Source organism: Drosophila virilis, unplaced genomic scaffold (genome assembly GCF_030788295.1).
Source record: "Drosophila virilis strain 15010-1051.87 unplaced genomic scaffold, Dvir_AGI_RSII-ME tig00001239, whole genome shotgun sequence".
In the NCBI taxonomy this organism is placed as follows: Eukaryota; Metazoa; Arthropoda; class Insecta; order Diptera; family Drosophilidae; genus Drosophila; species Drosophila virilis.
Genome location: NW_027212831.1, coordinates 35,249 through 48,993, shown reverse-complemented (window position 1 = coordinate 48,993; position 13,745 = coordinate 35,249). Strand labels below are relative to the sequence as shown.

At 43.6% G+C, this 13,745-nt stretch overlaps 2 protein-coding genes and 1 long non-coding RNA gene across 4 annotated transcripts; 1 reads left to right on the top strand and 2 right to left on the bottom strand.

Annotated features, from left to right (window-relative positions):
- Positions 1–2,106: 2,106 nt before the first annotated feature.
- Positions 2,107–3,102, bottom strand: LOC116649864 (uncharacterized). The gene is made up of 3 exons (XR_011417163.1): positions 2,999–3,102; positions 2,723–2,821; positions 2,107–2,658 (listed from the first exon to the last, which is right to left on the bottom strand). It is a non-coding gene; the product is annotated as an uncharacterized lncRNA (long non-coding RNA).
- Positions 3,103–7,719: 4,617 nt separating this feature from the next.
- LOC116649863 (uncharacterized) lies at positions 7,720–10,203 on the bottom strand. The gene is made up of 2 exons (XM_032433080.2): positions 9,150–10,203; positions 7,720–9,086 (listed from the first exon to the last, which is right to left on the bottom strand). The coding sequence occupies exons 1-2, from the start codon at positions 10,118–10,120 to the stop codon at positions 8,033–8,035; spliced, it is 2,025 nt and encodes a 674-aa protein (XP_032288971.1). The 5' UTR covers positions 10,121–10,203; the 3' UTR covers positions 7,720–8,032.
- Positions 10,204–10,617: 414 nt separating this feature from the next.
- Positions 10,618–13,071, top strand: LOC6622053 (uncharacterized). Of its 2 annotated transcripts, XM_015174947.3 has the most exons (6): positions 10,618–10,772; positions 10,843–10,875; positions 10,936–11,793; positions 11,925–12,155; positions 12,212–12,345; positions 12,420–12,595. In XM_015174947.3, the coding sequence occupies exons 1-6, from the start codon at positions 10,750–10,752 to the stop codon at positions 12,593–12,595; spliced, it is 1,455 nt and encodes a 484-aa protein (XP_015030433.1). In that variant the 5' UTR covers positions 10,618–10,749. The 2 variants fall into 2 exon arrangements, with proteins under 2 accessions (XP_015030433.1, XP_015030432.1); XM_015174946.3 differs by having other exon boundaries at positions 10,621–10,772; positions 12,212–13,071.
- Positions 13,072–13,745: the final 674 nt, after the last annotated feature.

Genomic DNA, 13,745 nt, shown 5'->3' with positions numbered 1-13,745 from the left:
CTGTTTTGTTGTGGCATCATCATAGTTCCTGCTGTTGCTGGCGGCGGCATTGTTGCATAGTTTATAGCTGTGTTTATGTCTAAATTATTCAAATACTGAGGCTCAATCTGGTTATCTGTTTTCCTCTGGCCAATTATTGACATGCTGCATTTGGGGCTCAACATCTGGCTGCACGTAGTCCTGATATGGCAACTGTTGCTGCAGCTGATGTTGCAACTGTGTCTGGAGCTGATGTTGCAACTGTGGCTGAGGCTGTGGCTGCAACTGTGGCTGCAACTGTGACTGGAACTGTGGCTGCAAATGTGTCTCCATCTGTGGCGCAATCTGTGGCAGCATCTGTGGCAGCATCTGGGTCTCCATCTGCGGCTGCTGCTGTAGTGCTTCATATTGTTGTGTTGGATGCAAGTCCTGCAACAATATTGCATGGCCATTGGCTTGATTAAAGCTCTGTTGGTTTTGGCAGTGGCTGAATCTGTTGCGGTGGATATTGTCCCAATTCGTTGAGATACAGTTGCTGTCGATCCCATTGGAATTGCTGCTGTTGCTGCTGCTCGGCTGACCGATTTGAATAATTGAAGGACGTAGAATTTGCCGAAGGTTGCCCGTCGTAGCCTCGGCTCAAATCATATAATATTTGGCCCCTATTTTCAGAAACAACCGCTCTATGCCTGAGTGGAGGCGACACGATTTCGTTCCGCGTTGTGCTTAAGCTGGAGCTGCGCAATGGGCGCACGTCCATAAGTACGATGACTTCTTTATGCTCCACCTCGGACACACGCCTATTGTTGTATTCGGCATACATGAGACACTTCGATGGGCACTTTTTTCTTGTGCAATAACATACATTCGAACTGATGGAGCTTTCCATTTCCGGGGACTCGACTGCGGAACGTAATCGATACGGTTGCCTTGCAACATTGCTGGAAATGTTTGGTTTAAATTCTGGCCTTGACGGCACTTCGGAACTATCTTCGGTGTGAATATAATTTATTGCTACCGGACGATATTTTTGTGATCTACTCGATTCGCTTTCATTAGTGCGCGAATTGCCCACCATTGGAGTTACATAGCGATTGGTAATATTAATACTGCTTATCTTTCGGGCAGGCTGCATTTCTACTAAGAATTCAGACTCCACGTCACTTGTTTGTGCATGGCCCTCATCTTTGCCAGAATAATCACTATCAGAAGCTTCAAAACGGTTATAAATGTTTCGAGCCGACTTCAGCTCTACCGAAACTTCAGGTTCCACCTCTCTATTTTGTGCTTGGTCCTCGTCTGTGCGATAATAATCTCTTTCAGAAGCTTCAAAACGATTCGAGTAACTTCTTGTGTGTCGGGCAGCTTTAAGATCTGCCAAAGCTTCAGCTTCCACCTCTCTATTTTGTGCTTGGCCTTCATCTGGGCGATAATAATCTCTTTCAGAAGCTTCAGAAAGACTCGAATGACTTCTTGTCTGTCGGGCAGCTTTAAGCTCTACCGCAGCTTCAAGTTCCAGCTCCCTATTTTGTGCTTGTCCTTCGCCTGTGCGAGAACCTCTTTCGGAAGCTTTAGAACGATTGGAATTACTTCTTGTCTGTTGGGTAGCTTTCAGCTCTGTCGAAACGTTAGGTTCCTCTTCATTATTTTGTAATTCGCCTTCGTCTGTGCGAGAACCTCTTTCGGAAGCTTTAGAACGATTGGTATTACTTCTTGTCTGTCGGGCAGCCTTAAGCTCTACCGCAGCTTCAAGTTCCAACTCCCTATTTTGTGCTTGGCCTTCGTCTGTGCGAGAACCTCTTTGGGAAGCTTTAGAACGATTGGAATTACTTCTTGTCTGTTGGGCAGCTTTCAGATCTACCAAAACATCAGGTTCTACTTCCTTATTCTGTGCTTGAGCTTCGTCTGTGCGAGAATAATCTCTTTCGGAAGCTTTAGAACGGTTGGAAGTACTTCTTACTTCTGGGAATGCCTGGATATCGCCTTTGGTGGGATGGGAGGCTACCTTTTTTTTAGATTGTGATCGATTATTATGTGATCTATGAACTTGTCTGTCAGTGAGAGGATGTCCTCTAAGGGGGGCTCTATAGCACTTTAAAACTTCTCTTGTCTTAGAATTGCACCTACAACAAAATACACCTTACTACAGGTTCACTGCGATTATTCTGTGATCGACAGGTTTGTTTTGCCACTGGGCGGGCATCGCCTCTTTTAGGAGCTTCGATATATTCAGGATTGTTCTTGTTCTGGGGTCTATTAGTTTGCCTCTCATAAGTGCGAGAGGAGCCTCTCTTGTAAGACGATGAACGGGTTGAAGTACCTGTTGCCTTGTGGGACGTCTCGGCAACCTGAGTGGCTCGCACTTCTCTTTTAGGATGTGGAACACGATTTGACCTTGTCGATTTCTTGTATTCTGTACGATTTGGTTCTCTATGCGTTTCCGTTTTCGGTGATTGAGAACGATTTGAAAACTCTCTTAAAAATGCTTTGGGTTCGGCTCTTGTTCGATGCAACTTTGTTCCCGCGACTAAATTCTTTTTTTTTGAGCGCTTAGGAACATCAACTGACGCCTCACCTGGCTTGGAATTCCCCGTGCGTTGTCGACAACAGCTGCATACCGATCTGTTGCAGACCAATCGCTTGCCCGGAATAGCTGGCCAGGAGACTTCGAGTTCTCGCCTGTTATTTTGGGCTTTTTAGGCACTTCTTACATTACTTATTAATTAATGAATTGCTCTCTTACCATTCATCTGGCTGGCATATGGTGATCATTGTTCCAAAGCGATTGCCCTTCTGCCGAAAAGGCACCAGGACAATTGGCAATTTGGGCTTGCCCCTGCTCCTGCAAATAAAACGAAAATCAGAACTACTTTGAAAATTTCAAATCGAAAAACCTAAGACTATACAACTATTTCTTTGATATAATCCCTAGTACTTTGCTTAATAGCTAGGCCCACATATAAATATTATCTCAGTTAGTTAAAATGGAATGTTTGTATTCTCTATAGTAGGTACTCACTTAATGGGCACACGATGACAATATTTCTTCAGTTCTTCCATTATATTAGCAATATTTGCTTCATTTAGAGAATGGAGCTTCAAATGTCCATTGCAATCGGAATCGCCGTAGAAATCTCTGCCGCCCTTTTGAAAGGAATATTTCTTGAAACGCGTGTATATGCCGTCACATTATATTCCTCCAGGTTGGCAGAAATTTATTGTCGTCCTGCTTCAAGAGACATAATTTTAGATTCTTTCGACGCAACTTGTCACCTATTGGACCACAAGCATACGAACTTTTTCTGGAGTCTGTATTGATTCCTTCTTGAGCAGATATTTTGGCCAAGTTGATTAGTGCATTGGCTTACTTCTACATGATCGCATATGGAATCTTGAGCATTATTTATTGATCTATTCAAGCTCTTCTCACTGGCTAGCTTTTGTATTTGGGGGCGACTAACACTTCCTTATTTGAACGGAGTATGTGCTCATGTCCGAGCCAATAACGGGTGAATTGTCTTCGATACATTCGTAGCAACTGAAACGACTTTTGTTTGACTCCATAACAAGTTCTAAAATGTTTTTGCGTAATTGATGGCCTGGACCTACAGTTCGTTATATTACTGTGGCCAACTCAACTAACGGCTTCCTCGACTCTCGGATAATTTGTTAGCCGAGGCAGCTGGCTGCATGGAATTCATGGATTTTGCGTGTGTTGAAGGCTGAGCACATTTTTCTCTACCAGTCTTAGAACATTTAATGCTGATATCATCGGTTGCAGTGGTTTTTTTGTGCATCGACTCTATCCATTCGCATATTGGAGTCACATTGACTTCTATACAAGCATTTTGCGGCATTGCAGCTAGGCTCTGTTTTATCATCTAAAGCTGGCACTTGAATGGAAGCCAGCAGATCTTGAAGCACATGTGTCCTCCATGTATACGCTTTGCGACTCGATATCTTTTGATGAGGAATTCATACTTTTAAGCTCGGCTAGTGAGCGATTGGCATGCCTCGTTTTTGATGCACACAGCTTGGGGCCACATCTTTCTGCATACACGATCGAACATAGGTGGACTTATCCGAAAAGGTTTTAGGAGGCTGACTATATAGTGAAGCGGCCATAGTCTGATTTGAGGTCGATCTTGGTAAGCTCTGCGACACGATTTGCAGTCACACACGAATTCGCTCTGTCCCGATTCCATTTGCGTACCATCGAAAGTTGAATAATCATACATCGAATTCTGCATACTCTGCTCGTTCGTTTCCATAGTTTCCATGCTGTTGTTGCAACCCTGAACAGAAGGTAGGAAGTTCCTCAATGGCGGTAAACCATGGGCCATGGCACTGCCCACACATTTGCTTCTCATATTTTTAAATGCATTTGCCTTGCTCTCCGCCTCCAGATCTTGAAAGTCCCCTATAGTTGCAGGTATTTTGTTTACGTTCCAGCAATTGTGATGATAACTGCGACATATTGTTGAAATTGGGGAATCGTCTGTTTTCCAAATAACTTTCGCTAATGGGCGCATCATCAAAGTAGAAGGTATCGCGTTCCACTGATCTGTGTGCATTGGTATTCCAAGAGAGGGTCTTAGATGTTGTCGGTTTGGTAACCTGGCGCTGCAACGACATCTCCGATTCGGCTGGAGCTCTATACCTAATTGTATCTTTGCTGCACGGCGGTAATGGGGTACTGGCTTTGTCTTTAAATTGCGAACGATTTCGATATAATTGCCTTCTGTTAAAGGCATCGGTCATTTCATTCTCCCTACTCGCAGTCAATGCATCGATATTGCAGCCTGTTCTCTGGGATGCCAGTGTTAAGGCCGAGTTCGGTGGAGGTCTGTTTCCAGACAAGTTATTGCTACAGATCGAATATTGACTGATGGGATTGCCGCAGCTGTACTGTGAAAATGTATTATTTGGCATGGTTTGTGTTTGAGAGCACATTTCGCGCATATTGGGCTGTGATGGGACTCTCTTGCGTTGACCACTTTTCTTTTTTTGGCAATCTTTTCCACAGCCCGTGGGCTGGGTGGACTCAGCAGGACACTGCGGCTGCACCACCTGGCTCTGTGTGGTTATCAAATGATGGCTCTGTGGCTGCACGGGCTCTGCAGGAGACGGCACCGCAACGGGCACACGTGCCAGCATAGGCGGACAACAGCCCATCGGACGCATTGTAATGCACAACTTACATGGCGGCTCAGCCAGTGATGAAGGTGTCCTGGCTACGGCTAGGTTGTGACTTTCCTTGACCAAGGCATTGTTGTTGGGATCGGGCAGTGCTTCTGTTTTGTTATCCATTATGGAAAAGCCTTTGTTCATGGTATTCATCGAAGTATTTGATAATAGGTCCCAAATGTTACCAAAACAAATTGTTCCGGGTAAATTAACGCGTATGGGCACATTGAGGTCAAACCTGTTACAGGATGTAAAAGAATTCATGAAAAAAAAAAAATTGGGAACTGAAAAAACAAAACTCTGAACTCTGATGCTTACCAAATTTCATTGCTGTGGCTTTGCTCGAGCTTCGGCTCGGGTATCGGCTCGAGCTTCGGTTCAGGAAGAGCTGGGGTTTGGGCCTCAGGAGTTGGACTTTTTGGCTTGCCCAGCTTCTTGGACTTCTTTTTTGGTTTGGTCTTCTCCAACACCTTCTCATTCTTGATAGGTTCCATTTTTGGTGTGACTTTGGCTGGCTTTTGTTTATTTTCTTTGCGTTCTAGCGGTTGCAATTAGTTTTTTCAGATAATTTAAGTCCACGGCACAGGATGGAGGACATTTTTGGGTTATCGTTAATGCTTTTGCCATTGCTCCAATCTTCTTTTTAACGGTTGTAGCAGCTTTCATTAATTTCGATTTCCGACTATGCTCAAGCCTTGGACTAAGCTCGTTGATTGATGATGGACTTAGCCTAACCGGAGACCGCATGTTGAGATCATCTCGCTTTGCTTGATCTACCATTTGAAGTTTTGCTCCTTTCTTAGATGACGCAGTAAGCCTCGAAAGCCTTGGACTAAACTCGTTGGGTGATGATGGACTTGGCCTAACCGGAGACCCCAATCTGAGATCATCCTGTTGCTGGCGGTTTGTTTGATCAGCCATTTGCAGTCTTGCCCCCGTCTTAGATGACGCAGAAGACATTGAAAGCCTGGCACTTAACACGGTGGGTGATGGAGATCCCATTTTGAAATCATCTAGCTGCTTGCGGCTTGTTTGATCAGCCCCATTCTTAGATGATGCAGTTGACCTTAGGCTTCGTGCCGAGCGAGCCTGATTTGCCTCCCGCGGCGAGTTGAACTTAGCAGAGACTCTTGATTTAGTTGATTCTGTTGCAACATCGATTGGCGTTAACAATTTAGAGCCATCTCTCGAAGTATCCTCCGTTTTGCTGAATTTTCGACTTAATTTGAGCGATGCTGAGGCTTGGGATATTGGTGAACCATCTATCGATTCCAGTGGTAATGACGTCTTTGAGTTGTCCGTAGAGAGCTTTCTAGATTCTGAGGCTTCATCAGAGCTATCCTGAACCAGTTCTCCGCGCAATTTAGATGACGCGGAGGCTTTACTTTTAGTTGACCCTGAAATGGATCCAGTTGGCGTTAAAAATTTGTCGCCTTCCCTCGAAACGGCCTCCGTTTGGCTACTTCTTCGATATTCCCCTTGAGATTTGGATGACACAGAGATTTTTTTTTCAGGTGAACCATCCATCGATCTCCTTGAGAAAATCATATTAGAGCTGTACGCATGTGACTTAGCAGATCCTGAAGCGCGAACAGCGCTATTCTCAGGCACCTTCTGCGGTGGACTAGACATTTCAGAGGCTTTCAATTTAATTGATGCTGTGGTTGATCCCATTGGCGATATTAACCGAGACGAGGTCTCCGTTTTGCTGTCTCCTTGATATTCCCTTAGCTTGGAAGACACCGAGCCTCTTGTTGAACCATTCATAGATTCCCTTGGTTCTGTCATCTTTGCGCTCTTCCTAGATGATTTATTAGACACTGACGCGTGACCAGAGCTAACCTGAGCAGGCCCTGGAGCCGATTTAGATGACGTAGAAGCTTTAGATTTGATTGATTCTACAACAGAGCCAACTGGCGTCAATAGCCCAGAGCCATTGATCGATGCAGTCATCTCTCCATTGTAGCTACGGTCATCTATGCGATTACTCGTTGCAACCGTAAGACATCTCAACGGATATTCGTTTCGTTTACAAACGCCCGAATATCCCATCCGAGACGTGACACTTGACTTGGCATCATCCTTTTTATATGCTTGCAGGGCCGTAATGTTATGTATTACTTTTATGGACTCCTGACTCATATGCTTGGGACAATTTTGGCATATACAGCCATTGCTGGCATCTGTTACCAATTGATGGTGGCAACAGTATTGACAGCATCTATGTGAACAGCAACACATTGCATTAAAATTATACATTTTTTATTAAAAATGTCAAACAATCGGTTTGAGAATTGCTTCTATTTTTTTTTTAATAAAAATCTGTAATTTTAAACGGAATATGTCGTCAATCTCATTCGGGAAGCAAAAAGTTTACAATTCGAGGGAATAACTTAAAATTTTGCGCCGAATACTGTGAAATAAATTTTACGATTGACAGCAAATTCAGTTCATAAATAAATTTCAAACAATTTCCAAATCATTTTGAATATAGCAGCCCTACTCCACCACACGGATTAGTCTTAGGACCAAGAAACAATATATATATATATATTAAAGTAATATTTTGTGAGAGCTTATCATATTAATGTTTTGACAATTTTGATAATACATATATATATATATAATAAAATGCAACTATTTATAACTTGAAACGGAAGCATTGACCAAATTGGATTTAGCTCAACTCTGGTTAAAACTCTCCATAGATAAACCGAGTTTGTAATGTACCGTACATTATACATAAGGTCGCTGTTGTGCACTCCTTGTTTCACTGTACATGGCACGTTACCTTACGAACTCCTTTCGGTAAAGCCAAGAAATACTGTGCGGAGGCTACTCTAGTGGCCCGGCCAGCAGCGCGGCATCATGAATCGCATCTGAGCATACCGCTGCCGGCAACAGGGCTGTCGATAACAATTCCCCGGAAAACTGTAGTGAATGCATGATATTTTGCTGCTGCAGCTGCAGCTGCTGCTGCTGTTGGGGATGATATTGTTGCAGTGGTAACTGTTGCATTGAAAACTGTTGTTGCTGTTGTTGCTGTTGTTGCTGTTGCTGTTGTTGCTGCTGTTGCTGTTGCTGTTGCTGATAGCAACATTGATTCTGTGCATCGTGCATGGCATAAAATCCTAGGCTCATCAGTGGTGCTGGCGTTTTTGGAGACCACCATCAACGGGCTTTGTTCGGTTGTTCCATTCGTATTTGTCACGGAGGCTAAGGCCTCTTCTCTTACCGGAAACTGTACCGAGCGTCTTTGCTGTGTCTCATCGACATCCGCTGCCGTTGGAACATCGTTCAATGTGTCCGCATCCGAGCACGGTGGCTCCCGATCGCCTGCGATCTCCTGCGTTAAATCATTGCTCATCCCACAGCTTGTCGGATTATGGACCAGAGCCGGCGTGTGCTGCATTTTGGACGAGCCGCAGACACTGCTTAATTGCATTTGAACTTGGGCGATTTGGACCTGCGCCTGCTGCATCTGGCTCTGCAGCTGCTGGGCCAGCAGCTCGGTTAGGCCGCTTTGGCAGGTCTGTGTCGATATTCGGACAGGCACTTGCATTGGCTGATGATGACTGCACATGCTGTAGCAGGAGTTCGGATGCATCTGCTGGCCCGGATAGCCAAGGTTTTGCTGTTGCCGGCAGGACGATCTGTTCCAGGCAATGCCACGATTGTTATAGGAACAACTATTCCGATTCATTCGGTTTCCTTGCTGCTGCGACTGCTGATACGCGCAGCTTTTGCTAGGGCACTTCGACTTCGACTGTTTCTGCTCCATGCAAGCTGTTTTCCCCAACTGACCCGGCGATATGAATGATGGCAGCAAATATTGTGGTGCGGCATTCCAAAAATTGCTTTGATGCGATGGCAAATCCAAATCATTTCCGATCGACGAGTTCAGCTCATCACAGTCGTAGCTTAGGCGACAGAAAAACCCGTCAGGAACATTTATCTACCACTCGGATTCAACAAAAACGTACCTTATAAAGTGCGCTTCCGTTACTTCACAAGCCTCAACCATGTCCTCATAGTCACCATCTTGGCTCGGACACACCATCTCATTAGCATTGTGCTCGGAGCGACGACGCGATGGAAATTCGCTGCGAAAGGATGGGCAACCGCATTTCGATGATTTGCCATCCAAATCGTTACTCTTCGTCGCTTTATTTTCAGCTGGTTCCTCCTTTGGGCCGCTCTTTCTCTCCTCAACAGCAGCTGCGCCGACAACGGCTTCCACCACGGGATCGCTTACAGCTGGCGCCGGCTGCTGTTCAATGTTCGCCGGTTCAGTTTTAATGGTGCCAGCTGATAATTTTGATTTGGACGTGGCCTTTTTCTTTCGACCTTGTGAAGTCTTTGACGGCGAACTGCTCTTTGGACTTGGCTCCACCATAATGAGTGGCAACATATTGGCTTGCAGAATATCCTCGGATTCTTTGCCTCTTAATGTCCGCGTACTAACACTATCATGTGTCTGCTTGTCCTCGTTGTCCTCATCGGAATTGGCGGCAAAGTCATGCCTATTCCGAGCCTCCATCATTGTTGTTACCAACGTACTCTTACTATACCAAGGATCCTTCAGGTTATGAAGCGGTATCTGCATATCAACCACGTGAGGTGAAATCGAGCGGTTGGACGTTCGGGTTCTTATTGGCGGCGCCAAAAATACATTTCTCGTTGGGTTACGTGGACGACGCCGTTTAATGGAGTTGTTTCTGCTTTCCAAGCTCCTGCCTCTATTTTGCGCGGGCACACTAAAGTTCTGTGACGGCAACAATCTGTTTCCCTGCCCAGTAAAACCCCTTACGGGTGCCCGGCTGTTGCTCGCCGCCTGAGCAAATCTGGAGCCCATCGGATTGGACATACGCAATTTATGTGCATAATCCGCGGCCGCAGTATACCACATCGGGCTGCTACTCCTTGCTCCACTGGGGCTAACATTTTTGCGCATTTTGCTGGGCGCACGCAACCAAATTTAACAATACTTCCGTACAAATTTATCTGTCAACATTTTCCAAAACTTCAATATACAGCTTTGATTTGTCGAAAACAACAAATCATTAGCATATTGTTAAATGTCAAATGCACAATAGTTGGTGGCTATTAAAAGCATCTTCTCCTATCGAGAGCTCCAGCTACGGCTGACGCGAGAAGAAGTTATGTCCTGTTCGAGAACAATTATTCATCGATATTTAGAAAACTTGGACTAAAACTTGGATAGGGAAGGAGGAACAGAAATGCATATTTCCAGTCTATAGAAGAGCTACTTTAGGCTCTTCTCTTCAAAGTTGTAAGGAATAACTTCTATACAAAGAGATGGCACACATTGATGCTGGATTCTTTTCGAATCGCATTCAATATATGAATATTAAATTAGTTAGATAAAATGATCACTGATCAAATGATCAAGTGACATCGCATTTTTTTGGCATTACGATTGTTCAGCTTATTACGAGTTCATATCAAATCTGTGGCATTATGGAACTGAACCTTGATCTAAACATCAAATAATTATTGTTATCTTAAATTATATGTGTATATTTTAACGATGAATTTTTAAGTGGACAAAACTCTTTTAAAATGTGTGCCTGTGGTGCGGAGAAGTGAGTCCTCCTGCTTTCTTTTCTTCTACCAATTAAATTTGTAATATTCACTTATTTTATTTTTTTTAAGCTTCTCAAGCTTTTATCCTGGTTGCAATGCTGGGTAAGTGAGTTTTTGTTGTAATAGTTATTAAAAGCAAATGCACAATCTGCGGATTTTTAGCCCCCCAAAGACTTGTGATTGTGGGCGTTCGGGATCGGCGGTTGTACAAGAGACGAAATTCTCAAATATGATACCGCCAAGTTTTCTGTGCAATCGAATTTCTAACACAACAAAAAAAAAGGAAGAAAAACCAAAACCATGCAGTTGTCCGACCAAAAAAACAGACAAGGTGCCCAAGAAGTGTAAATGTGTAGACAAGGGTGTCGATACGTGTGATCTGGAGAACGAAGTGTGTAAAAATGCTTGCGAAATGAGTAATACAGACTATACAAATATGATAGCGGCACATGAACCCGTAGGAGTCAATCCTACATTAGGGCAAGGAACTGCCATACCAACTATTGGCATAGGCAACGATGTACCTGGCGCTGCTTTTATGGGAGCAATGGATCGTTCAAGCAACGTACTTGACATGAATCTGGAACAGCCACAACGGATTGAAGCTATGCCAGCGGCTGGCTTACCCAGCAGGACATGTCCCCAGTTTGATCCTTGCACAGGTCTAGAACGCCAATGCCCGTTCAAGCCAGCACCGCAAGCCGCATATATGCCTTATATGGGTCCAGTAATTCCACTGCCAAGCCTGAGTCCCTATTTCTATCCAAATTTTCAATGTTGTCAAAAACCCACACAAGGTCCATGTTGCTGTGCGCCAAGTGTTCCATTGCCGGAGTGTGCGTGTGATGCAGGCGCCTCCACAACGGAAACTACCAACACCAGGGACAAAGTGGAAAAGCCCAAAAACAACAAAAGGAACAAGGATAAGCTTAGGCAGCCGAATGGCAAGAGTAAGGAGAAAACAAACAAAGAACTTCAAATTGTCAATTGCTGCAATGCGAGCTCGGATCTAATCGAGCGGTGAGTTCAATGTCAGGTCAAATCTGATAGCTTTCAATAGAATACATCACACATGCTGGAATTAAAAAAAAACATAGTGAAATAGTCCCTCTCTGAGGTCACATTGCTCATGTAGACATTCTATTTGGCAGCATTTGCACGTCCCTGCAAGTTCCGCGTCCACCGGAAAGTTGCTATCTCTTGCTGCCGATTAAAATGGCCACTGATGGCAATGAAGAATTTATGCAACCCGATGGCAAGCAACAAAATGAGAAAGTTGATTCACCAAGAAGGAGCAAAGATGGTGCTAATGGATCACAACCTGCTAAAAAATGCAACAAGCCGACGCGCAACTGTGGCTGCAACACGGTCATCAGCGGAAAGTAAGTCTCAAGCTGTGCTTTGTGTATCTCATAATTATCGTCAATTTAATTTACAGCCTTCAGGACAACGGTGAGGATCCACAAGAGGAAGAGGATGAGGAAAACAATAATCCGTCTGGCAACTGTTGCAATTCTTGCTGCAGTCCTGCTCGCTGTTGCTGGCCATGCTGTTATTATAATCCCTGCACGGGTTGTTATTATTGGCGCAGTAACTGTTGCTGTCGCAAAGGCTGTTGTAATAATTCATGCAGCTCTTGCCCACAGCCCTGTCCCCAGCCCTGTCCACAGCCTTGTCCACAGCCCTGTCCTCAATCGTCTCCCCAGCGCTGTGCCCAATGCTGTTCCCAATCCTGCCCCTTACCAAAGAATCAATCAGAGAACTCCAGCCCAAAGGTAGAAACTCCCAAAAATGGTTCACCAAACTCCTCGAAAAGGTCTAGTGATGACCGGGTCGTGGCAGGAGCTATGACGCCATTCAAGCCTGAGATCCAAGAGCTCTACGAGCGTTGGTTGGGATTTAATCAGTATGCGGCCGATAGTCTCCACGGAAGACCACCAACTCCGATTCATTCCGGTCCAATTTACTATCGGGCGCCGCAGTTTACGTATCGTAGGTCGCAATGTGATATCAGATCCTTTAGATCACCGTCGCCGCCGCAGGTGATGACGCGACGTTCGGAGGAGGACATTGATTGGGCGCCACTTTAGTGTTTTAAAACATGACCACATTTATCGATCAAATTGAAAGTGAAAGTTGATATAATCGATCACGAAACTTGAATCATTATCACGAGCTAAAAAACTATCGATAGTTTCGATATTTTAGATTACCATTATCGATACTACCGATAGTAATATTAACTCGGTGTTATGACAAAATTTTTGTATTATGACAATAAAAAGTGTGCAAAATGAAGTTTTCTAAGAAGTTATTTTTAGAGCATTTATCGAGAGCTTAACTATCGATCGTTTCGATATTTCAGATTGCCATACTACCGATAGTATTAACTCAGTGTATAAATAAATGTTTTATATCTCAAAAAGTGTTCAAAATGGAGTTTTTTAAACAGTTATTTAAGGGATTAATGTCTGGATTGACTCATGAATCATTATAACCGGAGCTAAACTATCGATAGTTTCGATATTTTAGATCACAATTATTGATAATACCGATAGTAGTATTAGCTCAGTGTTATGACAAAAAAAGTGTGCAAAATGGAACTTTCTAAGCTCGATATTAACTTGCACAAAAATATTTACTTTTAAAGTTTTGTTGTATTAGTTTTTAATTTCCATTTATTTTATACACTTTCGTATGTGTGTTTCTTTATATTATACATATACATAGATCTTAAATTTGTGGGCTTTGTAGAAAAACTTAGGTGTGTGTTTTAAATACTCTTGACATAAAATTAATAATTTGTGTTTTGATTGTTATTTAGAGAAAACCTAACTAAAACCTATGAACATAGCACATTATAAATTGTTTGTGTTGTGCAGCCATAAATATGCGTATTTTATAAAGCAATATCTAGATGAAAATTGTTAAATGGAAAATATATATGTGTAGATATAGACATAAGAACTATG

What these genes read in the sequence shown, in the direction of transcription:
- LOC116649863 (XM_032433080.2), bottom strand. Translation starts at nt 10,120, where the DNA reads ATGCGCAAAAATGTTAGCCCCAGTGGAGCAAGGAGTAGCAGCCCGATG. An exon ending in ACGGAAGCGCACTTTATAAG is followed by an intron (nt 9,087 to 9,149) that starts GTACGTTTTTGT and finishes CTGTCGCCTAAG; the next exon opens with CTACGACTGTGATGAGCTGA.
- LOC6622053 (XM_015174946.3), top strand. Translation starts at nt 10,750, where the DNA reads ATGTGTGCCTGTGGTGCGGAGAA. An exon ending in TGTGCCTGTGGTGCGGAGAA is followed by an intron (nt 10,773 to 10,842) that starts GTGAGTCCTCCT and finishes ATTTTTTTTAAG; the next exon opens with CTTCTCAAGCTTTTATCCTG. An exon ending in AACACGGTCATCAGCGGAAA is followed by an intron (nt 12,156 to 12,211) that starts GTAAGTCTCAAG and finishes TTTAATTTACAG; the next exon opens with CCTTCAGGACAACGGTGAGG.